Source organism: Aythya marila, assembly GCF_965140915.1.
Source record: "Aythya marila genome assembly, chromosome: 17".
NCBI classification, from domain to species: domain Eukaryota; kingdom Metazoa; phylum Chordata; class Aves; order Anseriformes; family Anatidae; genus Aythya; species Aythya marila.
Window position 1 is genome coordinate 8,397,176 of NC_139058.1, and position 17,757 is coordinate 8,414,932.

Below are 17,757 nucleotides of genomic sequence, written 5' to 3' on the forward strand. Positions count from 1 at the left end.
GTTATGTGCCTGAACATCCATGGGCTCACTCAGACCAAGGATTTTCAAGCTTTTCCTTTCAAGGGGATGGCCTGTATGCTCTTTTTAGCTCATCAGTTCCATTGTGTGCATCAACACTGTTAACTGTTCAGTGAGGTTTTAACATTTTATTTCTCTGGAATTGTTAGGGGTATCTCTCTGAGCAGTAGCAAATAAGAGTATCAAATTGCTGCAAGTGGTTATGTTTATGTATTCAAACAAATTGAGTCAACTGCATTTTTTTACACACAAAAAAATCTTGTATCCTGGCAACTGCAGAGAGGAGTTTCTTTAAAGAGAGTAATTAAGGGTGCTTCTTTTAAATACAATATAGCTCAGGAGAACAGAATTGTCAGGACAGAGCATTATGTTACTTAACAGAGGCATATAGGCGTATGCAGTACTTCTGCAGATGTATAAATACAGCAATCCACTTTCTTCTAGGTCCTAGGTGTGAGGGAAAGAGGGTGTTTCTATATGTGTATCTAGATGTATCCATGCATGGGTACACAGTTTTCTTCTGAGTGTGATGTGTAAAGTTTTCTTTTTTCATGTATGCTTCCTGGACAGGAGAAGAATTGCAGCCATGAAGTGACAGTTGTTCTATTTTCTAGAACATTTTACGAAGCAAAATCTATAGGTAAGTAAATTATATATTTTCATGTTACTATTTTTAACCTTTCCCTTTCTCTCTTGAAAGGTCGTCACTGGCTGGCAGTGACTTTTTTTCTGCTTTTTTTTTTTTTTTTTTTATGTCCATGTCCTACCAAGCACAGTGGATACACAGCCATTCTCCTGACAGTACTGCAGTGAAAACTATGCATGGAAGAATGTGGCAAATTTTCTTCCTCCTACTCATGCTGTCACATTGTTTTAAAACCAATTTAAATACTGTGTAGGAGATATAATATTTATCAGAGTTACTCTTTTTTATAATGTAAAAAAGCTCCTCATTAGAAAAGACAAGAGTTGCTTCTATACACGAACATAGGATGAAATTATAACTGCCTCCATTTCAGATGAATTTCCTGAAACACACCGTGCATCAATTCGGCAGGATCATGAGGGAAGATTTTATGAAGATTTTTACAAGTATGTCTTCCAGTTCTTTCCTCTCTTGTCTCTCAGTGTATGGTCAAGCCTTGTGGAGAATATCGAGTTATTAGCTGTAGGATCTTGCTAAGAACTAGGAGTGTGAAAAACATCTCTCTGAAACTGACAGCACATTGTTACATCTGTGAATGCACACTCATGTTTACTAGGTTAGTCTTGCACTTGCATGTAAATATTGTATTGTTTGCATCTTACTGGAATTGCCAGTGAACCTAAAAGTTCTGTAGTGTCAGGAGTAGTTTTTGTGTAAGGCTTGGTAAGATGAAAAGAGTGCCATTGCTGAAAGCACAATTTTTTCCATGTAGGTGCTGTTATCTCTTTAGCTGATGGTTACAATAAATGCAGCTGTTGAGGCTGTCATTTAATTCTAAACTTGTTAGGTATTTTACCACTTTGCAGAACAGTGACATTACTTAATATGTGATGTTCTAAATGTTTACCTGTTTATAATCAAGAGATTAAACTCTTCTGGTTAAGGATATGCCCAGCTTTGTGTGCATCTACTCCTTAACTATTACAAATACACGGTAGTTCTAAAATGCTGCCTCATTGCTTCTATGTAGCTTCCTTTCATGATGCTTACTAAATTGTGCTCTTTCTAGAGTTGTAGTTCAGAATGAGAGACGAGAAGAGTGGACCTCATTGCTTGTGACCATTAAAAAGCTTTTCATCCAGTATCCTGTGTTGGTACGACTAGAGCAAGCAGGTAAAATAATACAATGCTTTTATTCTCTTGCTTTTTTTTTGTTTGGTTTGAAAGCTGTCTGTAAACTATAGTTTCAGTTGGAGTCTGGTATTACATTACTGAAGTGCTCTCCCGAGAAAGTTATTTTGCATGTATCTTTCTGTGAGATGCACCAATTCAGCCTATGAATTGTTGATGTAATAGGGCTTATTTCAAATGCAGTTTTGTTTTTTTCAAGAGCTAGTTTATACAAGAATGATAATTTTTCTTTTTTTTCTGAATGCTTGTCCAGAGGGCTTTCCTCCAGGTTACAATTCTACATCAGCACAAGGGAACTACCTGGAGGCCATAAATCTTTCATTCAATGGTAAGTTGTGAACAATGGATGAAAATGTACAGAGGAGGAACCACTAAAGCAGCTTGCAATAAATGGGTGTTGACTTATCTTGTTAAGGAACTCTTGTCTGTTCCTTAACACCAAGTAAAGGAGCGAAATGTTAAGTGGTATAACTATCATTTTCTGCCTCAGAAGAAATTGTTTTGTATGGGTCTCTGGAAATGGCTCTCATAACTAAGAATTGGGTGGTTTGGGCTTCAGAAACCATTTACAGAGCCTTGTTCGGATGAACCTTTTTTCTTCTAGCTGTTTATTTGTATGCCAACTTCTTGCAACAGAAGTTGATATTTTTTATTTTGTAAGCCTTTCAAAAGTGGGTTAAATCAAATGTGACTTTGGTGAATGAAGTAGATCCATCTTTTTTAGCAGGGAGGTGAATTTGATGGGATTTCCAAAGATCTGCTTTTCTGTGATTCTTTACATCTGATATCTTTCTGTCCTCTTAATGGCTGTTTTGTTACTTGCATGAGACAGAGCATAATATGTTACTTAGTGATTAGCAATGAACTTTACCTTTTTCGTTTATGATGTAGGGTTTTTTTGTTTTCAAGATTTTTTTTGAGATGTTGTGTTTGTTTTTTTTGTTTTGTTTTTTAATATAACACTAAGCATATGAAAAAAATACTCATATTGATGTATCCAGTTCCCATTTTCTCTTCTGCCCTACCTACTATCTCTTACCTGTAGCTTTATTGACATTTATTGGTTGGACAATGCTACATTCAAATACTTTCACTTTTGCATGGATTTTGTGCAATTTGCTTAATCCTGGTATTAGTAGTCACCTCCTTTGCTCCAAAAACTACATCCAGCATATTTTTCTTGTATTTTCTGACTCTTTTTTAGTGTTTGACAAGCATTATATAAACCGGAACTTTGATCGGACCGGCCAGATGTCCGTGGTTATCACACCTGGTGTTGGGGTGTTTGAAGTCGATCGCCTCCTTATGATTCTAACCAAACAGCGGATGATAGACAATGGTAAATAACTGGCGACTATTTGCAATTTTTATGAAGGCTAATGGTTGTATTTGGAAAAGCTGTAGCCTTTTCTTGCTCTGAAAAAGTATGTGTTGTAACTTTTGTTCTCTGGAAAAGAGGGTTTACAGCTGGAAGGCTTGTGTCCACACTTCGTATTGAAATGGTTAGATTTTTAGAGAAGTTGGGGGTATTTATTTGTGTTTATGATAGTGGAGCATTTCATCAGTCTGTGCAGACCTTCCCCTTGCAGGATAATCCTGCACCTAGTTTAGAAGAAGCACTTCTTATATATCCCCATTGGCACTGTTGGTCTGCAGCCATACCATGGGATTGCTGGTTACCATTTCCATTTTCAGTATGATTATAATTTTAAATTTGGTATGAATACAAAGTGGGGGTTCACTTCAAGTTGGCAGTCTTTGGATTAGCATATCAGTCCTGTTTAGTGGATAGCTGAACTCTACTGTTCTTTGTTTACAGGGATTGGTGTGGACTTGGTCTGCATGGGAGAACAACCACTGCATGCTGTACCACTCTTTAAGGTAATGCATCCTTCTGTTCCCTTCTCTGTTCCTAGTAGAAATGTTACTGCATTTGTGAATAGATAAACACAACTAGTTGCTTTGCCTTGGAATTCCTCTTACAGCTCCATAATCGCTGTGGACCTGGGGATTCCAGGCTGGGTGACGACTACAATATTCCACACTGGATAAACCATAGGTAGGTAAACGCTTAAGGTTCCTGAGAAGATACCAGTCTTTTGAAAACATTTCTGCTGTGCTTTCCGCTCTATACATCTGTTGAATTCTTTCTTCTTCCATAGCTTATTTCCTCTGCTCTGCTTGCAAAGCAGAGACAGATATTACAGTAGTCTTGCATAAGTAGGAGTATTCTTGTAGAACTCTGGGTGTCAATGCAGTATGTCAGAGGTGATAGGCAATTTGCAGAGGAAAAGGTCTTAATCTTAAGCTGTCTTTCCAACTAAGTTGTAGCCTTAACTATGCTCAAAGTCAGTCAGGATGCTTAAAAAAAAACCTGTCACTTCAACTAAGCTGGTTGTTAGTGAAAGTAAATACATCTCAAATGAACAGTTATGGGTAAAGAGAATGTGAATAACATGGGTAAATGTTGGAACAGTTACAGGAAACAAGCCGTATTTTACTTTTCTTTACTCCAAGGCACGGTAGGTTTTCTTTATGCTTTCTGTTAAACATGGTGTCATAATACTCTCTCCTCTCCCTACCCACAGAGATCAGGGCTCAGAATAAAAACTACTTCTGCAGTCCTTGTTCTGCAGTAGAACTTTTCTCTGCCTTTTAATAACTCATTTTATATGCATGCATTGACTGACTGTCCTGACCAATAACCATTCAAGTGTTGCTTATACCCAGTCTTTTCAAGTAGTTCGAAGGCATCTGGTCCTTGCCTAAGATGAAAGAGGTGTTTGAAGGCTTTGTAGAAGGGCAGGATTTAAAAGATTCGGATGACAAGAAACAGATGTTAAAGAATAAATTACTTCAAATGGGTGGAGGTCCTTAGTTTTCAAGAAGTTGATGTGAGTCATTACTGTCATGTAAATTAGGGAAAGAGTCATGTGAACTGTGCAGTACTGTATGGATAGTGAAAGCTGATATCTTTCAGTAGAAAGAGGAAATGAACTGGGGAATGCAGATATCAGCATATTAGGAGGAGGTCTAGACTGAGGTTGTGTGGCAATCATAGATTCTCTCTAGTTAATCATTTGCCTTTGTTCTTCAGATGTCATGTTATGCAAAGAGAGGTATTCCTTTTTCTTTTCATTTAACAGCTAGCTCAAAAAGCTATGTAGTTAACCAGCCATGTTCAATTCCTAGAAGACAGCTGAACCACTCTGTCTTTCCATTTCAGTTTCTACACATCCAAAAGCCAGCTCCTATGTAACAGCTTCACTCCGCGGATCAAGCTGGCAGGGAGAAAAGTAGGTGTCTTTCTGATTATCTTTTCTTCATACTAGCTTGTCAGATCTTTTTTCAGCCAAGCATCAGAATCCTTCTAGCAACAACGGTCACTAAGTTTCTGTGTTTAAGAGACAGTGCAAACAAATTTGTAAAGGATTGTTGTAGAGATTGTGAATGAGGGACTGGTTTCCAAATATCTATAATTTCTAGGATTAAACTATTTGAGAAATGTTTTAGCCAACATAAAAATAGTTTAGTGCTTTAATGGCAAACTCTGTGGAGAAGAGGAAGAGTGTTGGCAAAGATGTGTTTTACACTGTGGTTTGTGACTGAGTATCAGTATTTCATACCTAAAATGTGTTATGGCTGTCTCACAGGGTGAGCTGGATGAATTCTTAAGTTTGATGCTTTTATCATGCTGGAGGATATTTCCTTAGAATATGCTGACTGTCTCCCTTCTCCTTTTCTCTTTTCTCTCTCCTTTTCCTGGTAACTTCACACTTCCTTTATTGGACCCTCCAGCCACTGACTGAGAAAGCAAAAAATAGCCGAGATGCCTGTGAGTAATCTTGCTCTGGAATGATCTTTCCAACTGACTCCTAGACTAACAAACAGCTGTAGTAAGACAATGGCATTAACAGCAAACCACTGTTAATAAAATTCTGAAAAGGACAATTACTGAAGAAAAACATGAAAACCACATAATCGTCATCCAGGATGTTAATGTGCATATATGAATTGCCTTCTCAACAGATAACTAGTAAGGAGGGAGGCAAGAGTTTCCATCCTGACTGCTTGTCACCTGGGTAGAGAAATAGGTGGTGTCAGGCTGGTGAGCTAGCACTAGCATTCACGAGAATGGGACAGGAAGGGCATTTGCTGGCTTGGGATGCTGTCAGTGTTATGCCTACAGATTACAATGGAAGAAGCATGCATTCTTCTAATACCACCTCATTTTAATAATGGGTATGTTCTGTGAAGGGAAGCAGTCCATTTCTGTAAAGTTGTTTTAAAAATGTGCAGTTCTCTCTGTGGTCTGAGGCATCTGTCCGTACAAGGATTTATTTATTGATTATTGATTTAATCTCATGGATATACAGGGAAAGATATTAGAGCCTCAGCAACTCTGATTCAGAGGCACAGACTTCGATACTTGAGCTGACATCTGCTCCAGCTGTTCTGATCATCAAATTGTTGTATGCAGTTTTTTTCAATTGATACATTTTAGTGGTGAGAGTTGGATGCTTCTGCCATGCAGATCTTGAGCATTCTTGAAAGAGGTTCCAATGTTATATGATTTTATTTCAGCATTAGGGGCGCCAAAAGAAGCTGAGAATGCCCTGCCTATCCAGGTTGATTATGATGGCTATGATGCCCAGGTGTTCAGACTACCAGGCCCATCCAGAGCCCAGCGCTGTACCACTTTCAGGTAAGAGGACTGTGAATGTACTGGTTCTCGAGCAGCAGTGTTATGGTGCATTTCTTGATGCGCAACATGCTTTGAGAAAAATGAGGCGAATTAAGCTCCACAAGCTTACAGTTGAACAGAAAGTTGCATCTGTAACTATTACTTACTGCTGGTTGTTTGGTATTGTATTTCTAAAACAACATGTGGGATCTATGAAAAGGTGTAAACATTCATTTTTTGATACATTTTTAATTTTGCCTGAAGAATGAAGTTAGTCTCCCTGACTAAGTTTCTAGCTGATTTTTCAGACAAAGTAAGAAAGTAGTTGTAGAAATAACATCAGTTTAATGCACTGCTTAGTAACTGGTGCTGAAGAGAGTGGTGAGGAATCTTCCCTGAAAATACTGCTTTTCTGGATGAAAGAAGAAATAGAGAATCTCAGCACTGGTTCCAAAATAATTCATGGCCTTCCCTCTGAGAAGAAAGCTCTATTATCCTCAGGTCCTGGCCAAATTAATTGAAAAACATGTAAATTTTAGTGCTTTTCCAGGGATGTGGGATTGATGAACTTCTGAAGTATTCTTTGGCTTGCCTTCTTTCAATGGTATTGCCTAAATCTGAGGAATCTGTGCAAGTGGACTCATTTGTTGTTAGTATGAGTAACTTGTAAAAATCCACACTGGAAATACCAGTACAACTTAGTAGTAGTTAGTAATTTCATGTAGCTTTCCTCTAGCTAAATTTTCCTAGCAGCATGGGCTTAGTTCTAGTATCTTATAGACCACATTTATATTATTAGCTTGGTGTGATGTCTGTAGAACTGCCTCAAAGGTCAAGCGTGCTCTTTTCACAGCTGTTGTGCTGGAAGCATTTTAGTGTTGTGTTGTTATACTGCATAATGCACAGAAGTACGTAATATCCACATAGTCGAAAAATGGTGATAGCTTCTTGTTAGTCCTCTTTTTGAGTTCAGCTATTGAGTCTTTTACATGACTTGGGTGTGTTCAATCCCCTTGAAAATGAAGGGATGAATTGATCTCTTATGATTTCATATCACTGCACATATTTGTTTCTTTTCAGCAGGTCTGTGAGGGAGAGAGAAAGTCGTACCCGGAAGAGCTCTAGTTCCTATGATGTCTCATGCAGCCCTTCTCTGCAGAGCCGCACTTTACCTCCAGAGGAGGTGAGGAGCCAGGCTTCCGACGACAGCTCCCTGGGCAAGATCTCCAACATCCTGATGATCCCACGGCCTCATCTGCATCAGTATGAAGTCAGCAGCTCTTTGGGCTATACCAGCACCAGAGGTCAGCCTGAGGCAGATGGGACAGTACCTTAGGTGGTGAGAGGGGAGAGAGAAGATGGAAGTTCGTGCTGGCCACTGCCAGGCCAGCACAGGGAAGATGGTGCTCATATTAGCATTCATACTACAGCTTTTCTGCAGCTCCAGCTATGGCTGGGTATGCATTCTCACTTTATCCTTGTCCAATTCCATTGCATTTTTTAATTGGCTTGTTCTAAATAGAAGTGTCCTGATACTGATTTGCTCTTTTCCCTTGCCTATTGCCTTCCTTAATATTTGACTATTCTCTTGTGCCTGTCTGCAAATGTGGACATATGCAAGTAACTTCTTACCATCCAGGTCACCTATAATTTGTGAAATGAGAATAGGCCTTAGTGAGCCCTGGGGGACTCTGCTTTTAACTTCTCTCCATGGGGAGTTGCTGTCGTTAAGAGTCACTTTTTGGATCCTTTCTTTTGACAAAGTGCTGCTGAGCTATCTTGGTGTATTAGCAGTGGTGACAGGCTCCTTTTTTTTTTTTTCCCTTGTAATTTAATTTTGTTCTCAGACAGTATGTGATATCTTCACAAGCCCAACTCATTTCTAGGTGAATTGTATTCCTCCTGCAATTGCTGGATCTACTGTAGAATTCTGTCCCTGCAGGCTCTTTGTGCCTCTTTTCATGTCTTGTTGCCTGACACTTAATATCATTTGGCCTGTTACAGGAATTGGACTTACTCGTTTGGAACAGCTTTCCAACAGGGAACTTCACGTTACATTTATCTTTGTTGTGTTCTCCCCCTTGTCAATTAACATATGCACAGATATTCTGGTATTTTCTGTTACTCCTTTAGTTTGAAGGATAGTCTTATGACTCAGCTGAAGGTGCCCAACTGGATGGGGATGTGAGCGGAATAGGACTGATGGGTAGGGAAGGGTCAGAGTAACTGGAATTCTTCCCATGTTCTGATAATCAGTATACAGTGGTAAATGAGACACTTCTTTCTCTTTGGGATTTCTATTTGTTGAACAGAGCAAATGCTTCTTAGTCATCTGGTGTACACTATAACAACTGCACTAATGCTCTACATAGTAATGACTAACTGCTAGCTTGCTGAGATCTTGTGTCCTATGTCCTCTGGAATTAACCCATATTCCAGTGGTCAAATTTGAATTTTAAAACTAGTGTATATGTTGCTCAGTTATGCTTTCTGCTATGTCTTTGGGTACTTGTCATGAGGTTTCCATTTGTCACCTCAGACTTTTGTTTTGATTTTTCAGGAGTTCTCAAAGCTCTCAAGTAATTCTTCGTAGTTAACTTAGCAAGTGATTTCCTTATGGTTTCATTAATATGAAGTGGCGCAGTATAGAGTAATGTTGTAATGTCAAGTGAAATTTTCTTTCTCATCTGAATTCTTTCTTGTGTTGTAACTTGCAGACTGGATTGAAATTGATTTCAGCTTATCTCCCTGCCTGTTCCTCAACTCACCTTGTTCCCAATTACTCTGGGGAGTCTTTATATTCCTAAGCAATTCACTCTTTTGCTTGGCTTCTGCATGATCTCACACTGACTTTAAGTTGTGTTTTCTAGATGTCCTTGAGAACATGCTGGAGTCCCAGCAACGTGACTCCAGTGCCCCTGGGAGGTTCCACGTTGGCAGTGCAGAATCCATGCTGCACATCCGGCCTGGGGGATATACACCCCAGCGAGCGCTGATCAACCCATTTGCCCCATCCCGCATGCCCATGAAACTTACATCTAACAGGAGGCGCTGGATGCACACTTTTCCTGTGGGTAAGTCTGTTTCATAGCATATTAGATAACTAAGGATTTTTCCTTGTCCAGCAACAGGAGAACCAGTGTGAACTCTTGACTTGAAGTACTGTGACAGTGGTTGAAATTTATAGCCTTGATAAAGCAGAGATCCTTTTCTCTTGGAAGTACTGTCATCTATTGGTGAACTTGCAGCATTCAATGCAGTGGAACAAGTGTAGATAGAGGCTGTTGATGTGAATCCTTGTAAGTAGGCCATGTAAAATGTTTAGAAGAATATTCTACTCTGCTGGCTTCAAGAGGTTCAAGTTCGCGAAGCTTTCCTGAACTTGCTTTCTTAATTTCCATTAGTTATTTACCTGTGGTGTTGACAAAAGGGGTACAAGTGAATGAATACAAACGAGAAATCAGGACAGATGAGATGATTAATGATCAAACTGTAATTGTGTAGGTCCATCAGGAGAAGCTATCCAGATCCATCATCAAACTCGTCAGAATATGGCAGAAATGCAGGGCAACGGGCAGCAGGATTTGACACATTCTTCTGCTGAACTGCTTGAGCTGGCTTACCACGAGGCAACTGGCAGGTGAGGTCCTCAGGAGGGATCAGAGTGTTTAGACTTGGCATGAACACCCCTTTTCATTAAAGTTATGTGTGTGTTATAAAGTTCTATATATTTAAGGCAGTTATAGGCTGTGGTCTGTAAGTTGAATAATATATTGTGTCAGTGCCACATATGCAGCATGTACTTTTATTTTGAGATGTAAAGCTCTTTTGGCGAGGCTGGAGATTGTTTATCTCTAATTTGGGGTAAGCAGTAGCTTATCACAGCTTGCAATACATGAACAATACAATGAATCATTCATGATCATTCAAAATTGCATTATAAGAGCCTGTGTCTTTAATTCTTGACTTCTTATCCCAATAATTGTGACCTTCATCCCAGAATAGAATGTTTTTTAGCACAGGGCATAGCTTTGTCTCACAGCAACTGTTGAGCATTTTCAGTCTTGTCCTTTCAGTCCTATCTTCCCCATGCTGTTAAGAAATGTGCAGCTATGATGAACATTAGGGGTGGATTGTAAGCGAATGTACCTATGTTCTTAAACTAGTTTGCTGTTAAAAAAAACAAAACAAAACAAGCTTTTGCCAGTGTTGGGAGCTTATATTGACTGTTGGCTCTGAGAAGTAAGAAAGATCCCACCCCACTGTTGCTGGTTATAGCATGGGTGTGGGGAGGCTGGTTTTACAGTGAGAGTACTTAGATCCCTCATTTAATCTAGGCTATTTTTCAAGCTGCACAGTTCTCCAATCTCCAACTATTCTCTTACCTGTTTTTTATCTGATTATTCATTTTGTCCTTGCTTTTCATTATACTTAAATATTGTTTACATTTTGGTACCTTAGGCAACTTCAGAATTGCCTTTTTTTTTTTTTTTTTTTTTTTTTTTTATCAATAACTTAGGTATTTCTCCCCCTTTTCTTTCTTGAATGCTTGTAGAAATTCTTGTTACCTGTTGTTTCAGGATATCCAGGGTGAGTGAGGATCCTCTTGGTATCTTCTGCCTTTTTAAATATTAGGGATTTTTTTTTTCCCTGCTGTCTTCAAGCTATCTTTCAGGAAACTGCACAATCTAACTATTGTTGCATGCATGTTTTCTTTTGTAGGAAAATTGCTGTCCTATCTTACCCTTTGTATTATCCTTTGGAATACTCTAATCCCTTTGTGTGTTGCATAATTTTGAGATTATATCATCCTAAAGTCTTTGTTCCATAGTTCTACAGTAAATAAGATGATTGCCTTCTCACTATTTCATAAGAACATAGTAGTGTGTTAAAATTTCTGGTCTTAACACCAGTATCTTCTGCTGTCATGTTCTTGATAATTCTCTGAATCTTTTTGTGGTCTCTGCGGATGACATACTCATCCAAAGCAATTTGCTCAGTCTGGAATGCTGGTTTTCTAGACCATGAAATCAGATTAAGTAAGTTTTGTTTTTCTCATAGGAGATGTATGAGTTCTCCACCATCCTGTGAAGATAGTGCATTGGTTATTGCTAGAGGCAAAGAACACAATATGGATAGACAGGGAATATTGCTACAGCTTTTTCAGTCCTGCTTTTTGTGCCTATTACCATCTCTGCAATTATCATTAGGAACATGGTTGCAAAGACTCAGCTGAGATGGCAGGCTGATTACTTGTTATTTGTTATGTCAGTTCTCAGTAAAAGTATGGAATGGCATGAGTGTCGAAAAGTATCTGTGGTAAAATACAGGCTGCTTTGTTTTTCTCTAGACATACCAGTTCTCGGCATCCAGGTGACAGTGCCTCCTTCCTGGGCTTCAGTGGAACAGAAGAGTATTCAAATGGTCTGGCTGGCAGCAATGGTGCAGGTAACAAAACAGCGACTGAGCATTGTGTGGGGAGACAAAGCTCTCGTTAACAGTGACATCTGTAAAGCAGCAGACCTATTATGCATGGTAAATTCTGGGATGCAGTGTTTTCTAGCATTTCTTGTTGTCTAGCAAAGCACTTTCTTCAGATTTTAAGCTCTTTGAACATAGCAGTGTTTATACCAAATGTTGTTGACAGCGCCCAAAGTATTTAATCACATTTTAAAGAGAAGACATGTTTGTGCTTTCAGCTGAAGATTAATGCTCTTTCTTACCTTACCCAGGGGCCCGGATCAGTAGAAATTCTTAATAATTCTTTTGAATCATATAAGTGGAACAATATGCCACACTAGCATTCTCTTATGTTTTTTCAGCCTACCTTCTGATTTTATGGATGTGCTTTTTAAGCAGGACAAATGGAAGAGAATTTTGATCTTTTGTAATTTAGCATTCAACACTTCTGTTCTTTTTTCAAAACCAATTTGAAGAACTTTTTTTTTTTTTTTTTTAAATCATCCTTCAAATTATATTTGAATGAAAACAATAATGTTTTTCCCCTCTGCTCACACTTTGCAGAGCTGTAAAGCTGTTTTGTTAGCAGAGTTAGTTTTTGTGTCTGTCTTGTCTTTTTTCCACGTAATTGTATTAAAAGTAATTTCTGTTTCATTGTTTCCTTCCGTGGGTTTTGTTTGAATACATTTCATTTCCATGCTTTACTTTTTCTGCCTTCCAGATGGCAATTGCCAGAGCAAAGTCTAAACTGTATTTCAGCTGCTGGATATAATTTGCACAACATAGATGTAGAGCATATCCTGGCAATAAACATACTTGCATTTTATAGAAGTCTTTCACGTCTGTAGTTTGGATATAAATCATGTATATGGTGGAAGTTGTTCTGTGTCTGTCTTGGTGCAAGTTGTTATGAGCACCTTCCCTGACTAAACTCCCTCAGCCATCTGTAGCTGCCATAGTGTGACTCAGTGATCTGACTTATGTTTCTCCCTTATGGTTTGAGTCACATATGAAATGGAACAGGTTTTTTTATTTCCAAAAATATGATTTCTCAGTGAATCTCATTGGCTCTTCTCTGCTGCCCACAGCGTGTTTTGCTGCAACATGTGCTTCACAGTGAAAAATCACTGCATCTATTTACACTGACATTCTGTGTGTTGTCCCTATTGTCCAGCAGATGGTAGATGGTAGTTCAGAGCAAATAAATCTTGTTGCAATTCCCTAACTAGATGGCAGGTGGCATTAGTGGAGTTAGTGAAAGATGAATGGTAATTTGAGCCATCTCCTTTGCTGTTTTACTGGTATCATCATGGAAGCAGATAACCATCCTTTCTGTTAGTAAATGCTATTTAGAATAACAGGTATGGTGTTGATATCAATTCCCTGGATAAATCTATAAAAGTCAGTTTTATAAAAAATAAAATAAAATAAAAATAGCTCCTTTAAATGTTTAGAGGCCTCCCAAAGTTTGTGTTTTGATAAAAAGCTTTTCATGTCAGCTATTTTTCTTGTTGTCTCAGCTGCTCGTTTCCTCTTTTGTGCCACAACAGCTGTTTATACAGCTACATGGTGAAGCAGCTCGGTGAACTGATCCAACTGAAGAGTAACTTGGGTTTTTCTTTGTTGGATGGCTTGCTTGACTGTAATTGTACAAATACTGATGCAAATACAGCAGAAAAATGTGTAATTCTGTGCTTTAAGAAGTTATTCTTCTCTAACTTGTCTCTTGTTCATAAAACAGAGAAAACCAATCAAAATCATTATATCTTTGGGTTCTGAATATATTTAAAAGTTCTTTAGCTTCTGAGACTGAGATTAGCAAGTTGCCTTTTTATGGGTTCTCCTTTTCAAGATGTTACACCATTTTGGGCAGGTTGTTTTTTGCTTGTTTTAACCACTGAACGTTTCTGATGAGATGTTCAATTTTTGTCCAAGATGTCTTTTTTCTCATTTGCGTTCTTTTTTGCTGTTCAGAACCCTGAGTTCTTTAAAGGCAGTGAACTATAATGTTCTTAAAATTGATGCATGCTTTTTATTTGTATTTGAAATGTAAGTAAAGTGCATAGTTGCTTAAAATAAAACACATTTTTCTTTCTTGTAGGGATGAATCTCAAGCCTCAGAATAAGGATTCATTGGAAGATGCTGTCTCTAATTCTCCAGATCCAAGTAAGAAGCAGGAAGGTTTGGAAAAGAGTTTTCATAGGTGTAAAGATAAGGAGAGAAAGGACGTGGACATTTATAGAAGCGTAACGAGGTGGTAGGCAAGAAACTGAGAAGCCTTCTTGCCTTTTGGCAGGATTTTATTTTGCCCTGTAGTAATTGTCAGGATCTCCCTACATTGTGTGTCTCACTGATTGCAGTTCTACATCTCTTAAGAATATATGAAACTGATTGTCATAGTACATGTGAAATTCTTTTATTACTGGACACTATTGGGCAAAAAGTGAAACCTACTGAACTCTTATCTATCTCTCAATATGGAAAGCTTGATTGACACTAACTAATTGAAGCAGAAGTAGTACAGTTAGTTCTGTATTCGGTACTGTTTACTCAGAAATATGCACCTTCATCTAATACAGAAACAAGTGTGTGACACATTACAGCAGTCCTGTACAATGCTTTTGTGCAGTGCTCCTCCAATTAATGTTAACATCTTTATAGTATAATAACTGGGTAAGACTTCTGTGCGAAGAAGTTAAGAATTAGCAGTTAGCTGAGTGCCTTGTTACGGATTGTTTGAGGCAAGTTAAAATGTAATGAAATAGTGGACTGAAGATTTGATATAGTTTACTTAGCCTTCACTTTTAAATGTCTAATTTTCAAGTGCTCTGTTGTTGTTTTTTTTTTTTGTTTGTTTTTTTGTAATTTTGAATCAGCAACATAATTTCTAGAAAAGAGTGTGGAAAAGGATTGTTTTGAGAGTTACTATTTTTCTGGTCTTCCTATTCCCTCTCTCTGTCTTCTGGTTTTATAACTGTAAAAAAACCTCCCTTTTCCACTGTTGTATTATTCTGGAAAGAGGCTGGTCTGTCATTCTTTCTCTGCTCATCCCCAGCTCCTTCCGCAATTGTCTAGGATGCAAAGCTGGTCTGATTTTCTGGTTTAGATTTGAAATGTTCATCTTTTTTATTAATAATGTGTAAATGCACCTGACTTGCTGTAATTTTGGCAGAGCAGTGGCTATGTTGGTTCTAGCTTTCAATCAACAGAAAATTAAATGCATTAACGTTGAATGCTATTTGCATGATGGGATTGAATTAGCATGTGCACTGCATTGTTTAACAAACTCTGTCTCTTTCTCTCCCTCCCTTTTTCCTGTTTTACTTTTATTTTTCCTCCCCATTCTGCCTCCTTTTTGTCCCTGTTGTCTTTTTGCCAACTCCGTACTTGTCCTTCATTCTTTCTAACATTCCACTTCACACATTATTTTCATCTCCCACTGCACCCTGTTTTTTCATGGATGACCATATATGCCCCCATTGTCTTCCCCCAATGATGCAACGAGGCAGTTCTGACACTGTCTGCTCCCCCCGTAGTGCCAGGCTTCTGTTGTACAGTTGGAGTGGATTGGAAATCCCTCACTACTCCGGCATGTCTCCCTCTTACCACGGACTACTTCCCTGACCGTCAGAGTCTGCAGAATGATTACACTGAGGGTTGCTACGATCTCCTCCCAGAAGCTGACATTGACAGGTTTGGCCAGCACTTTTTTTTTTTTTTATGAAGTACCTTGCATTGAGTCAAAAGTGTTTAAGGTGCAGTTGATAGGAGAGAAACACTTTGAAATTTATACAAGAGAAAGATGAGTTGGTTACATAACTGGCAGCAGAATACTTCAATTTTTCTCATTTCAGTGTTAACTTTGCACCTTTTCTGATGTTACCATATGACAGTATTATGTTCTATATCTTGTTAGAGATAGTTTATGTACAAAACTTGACTTCCCTTTTCATGCTCTGTTGTATTTTAATCAAAAAAAATCAACCTGGAGCTATCATCTTTGTTAATCTGTTTTCTGTGAAGTATTTTGGAAACTGGATGAACAAATGCACATGTACTTGTAGTACTTAAGGTGTTTATCGCCACTTTCAGGGTTATTTAGTTTAAAGAATCTTGGAGGAAAATAGCATTAGCGAGATAAATATAATTTCTTCTGTTGGAGGTCTCTGGTAACTGTTTTTCAACTGGTATTTTTTTCTTCCCTGAAGGTGTTTTATCTTTTTAAACATCTTTCAAATTTTCCATGATTGTTAAGACATCAGAAAGACTTGTGCATGTTGCTGGTTTGGGTGAACAAACCAAAATATTAGTCAGGGTGATTGAAGCACATAGGAAATAGTAAGATTAAAGACAAAACAGAAAAAAAGAAATGTCCCTTTGTAGCAGGAGGGCAAAGTTCAAGAGAGGAAGTAGTTGTAAGAGCATGGCATAGTGATGTCAAGTCTCTACTCATGCTTGCTGCAGGTTGGTGTTTGAACTGTCTTTTAATCTCTCTCAGCTCCAGACTTCCCGCTGTGGGAGAGGATGGAGTGTTGCCTGCACACCCCCAGTCCTGAGCTGTGCTGAACATTTACGAACTGCACTGAGATTCTCTGTAAAGTGCTATAAAAGGGATCAGTGATATATTTATTGGAAGTTTAACACTGGTTGTAAGCAAATCTTTTGGACTTTGTGTCTGTTTCTGGTTTAAAAACTGCTTTCAAAGGCGTTAATAACTATTGTCAGACAGCTTATCATCACCTGTTTTAAACAGAAGAGTCCCCACCCATTATTCTCTCCTCTTCCTGTAGGCTGGTTTTCACAGGCAGAGGGCTTCACTTACACAAGGCCCAGGGCAGGGATAAATCCTCAATTAGGAAACACAGAGCTAAGAATAGGTGTGTGGTCAGCTTCCTTATTCTAGTCTCCTTCTTAACCTTTGTGTTCAGGAGAGATGAGGAAGGAGTGCAGATGACAGCCCAACAAGTGTTTGAGGAGTTCATTTGTCAGCGTCTCATGCAAGGCTATCAAATTATCGTGCAATCCAAACCACAGAAACCAGCCACAACTGTGCCACCCCCACTCAGCAGCAGTCCCCTTTACAGTCGAGGTGAGTGACTTGGGATTAAGAATTAAATCTGTTATCTTTCTGTCCTTCTGCCAAGGCCAGTAACCTCCACAACTTAGGCATAGATGCTCATTGAAGCCTTTGGTGGCAGACAGCCTGATCTGGGCTCAGCATAAACAATTAGCTTGCACCATGAAGGAACAGCTGCAGGGTTTCGGAAATGTAGTAAGAAATTGGCCTCATATTCATGATGGGGAACCCAAATTAAATATGTCTTGAGTGCAGTTTGGGTGAACACATCTTAAACATAATTCACATGATGACTGTAGGGTAGGCACATCTCTGTTGGAAGACAGACCCAAAACTCCAAAATGTAAGTATCTGAAAGTTAATCTAGAAGCATTTTCTGAACATTAAAATATCTGTGAAAGCAGTCTCAGATAGGCAAGTAAAGCTTTATTGTCCGTGAGTCAGCTAAACCTAGTTAAACTGCAGAGGAATGGAAGTGGGATGAGATGGTCTCACATTCAGTTGAAGGAATCTGGTTTACTGTTTGACTTCAGACTTTTTCTGGGTATTCTCCAGACAAGTGAGAGTGATACAGTGCTTATAGGGCAGAGAATACACACAAATGGGATGTAGTTGTTATTCACTGGTTTGGGAACGAGCTTCTCCTGTAGTGGCTTCTCCTGTAGTGGTTAGTTCCAGAA

General features: G+C 38.7%; 1 protein-coding gene across 7 annotated transcripts in view; it reads left to right on the forward strand.

The window, feature by feature from the left end:
• Positions 1-17,757, forward strand: part of DEPDC5 (DEP domain containing 5, GATOR1 subcomplex subunit) — a 48,254-nt gene that overhangs the window by 9,126 nt on the left and 21,371 nt on the right. For 5 of the 7 annotated variants that reach the window (XM_082774223.1, XM_082774222.1, XM_082774225.1 and 2 more), the window contains exons 11-27: positions 589-658; positions 1,038-1,110; positions 1,734-1,837; positions 2,109-2,183; positions 3,060-3,194; positions 3,675-3,736; positions 3,841-3,914; positions 5,082-5,151; positions 5,654-5,690; positions 6,440-6,560; positions 7,620-7,843; positions 9,410-9,613; positions 10,044-10,179; positions 11,890-11,987; positions 14,101-14,166; positions 15,537-15,693; positions 16,929-17,089. In XM_082774223.1, coding sequence (XP_082630349.1) covers positions 589-658; positions 1,038-1,110; positions 1,734-1,837; positions 2,109-2,183; positions 3,060-3,194; positions 3,675-3,736; positions 3,841-3,914; positions 5,082-5,151; positions 5,654-5,690; positions 6,440-6,560; positions 7,620-7,843; positions 9,410-9,613; positions 10,044-10,179; positions 11,890-11,987; positions 14,101-14,166; positions 15,537-15,693; positions 16,929-17,089 — 1,867 coding nt within the window. The remainder of the gene's footprint in view (positions 1-588; positions 659-1,037; positions 1,111-1,733; positions 1,838-2,108; positions 2,184-3,059; positions 3,195-3,674; positions 3,737-3,840; positions 3,915-5,081; positions 5,152-5,653; positions 5,691-6,439; positions 6,561-7,619; positions 7,844-9,409; positions 9,614-10,043; positions 10,180-11,889; positions 11,988-14,100; positions 14,167-15,536; positions 15,694-16,928; positions 17,090-17,757) is intronic. The other 2 variants (XM_082774224.1, XM_082774228.1) reach the window with 1 other exon arrangement.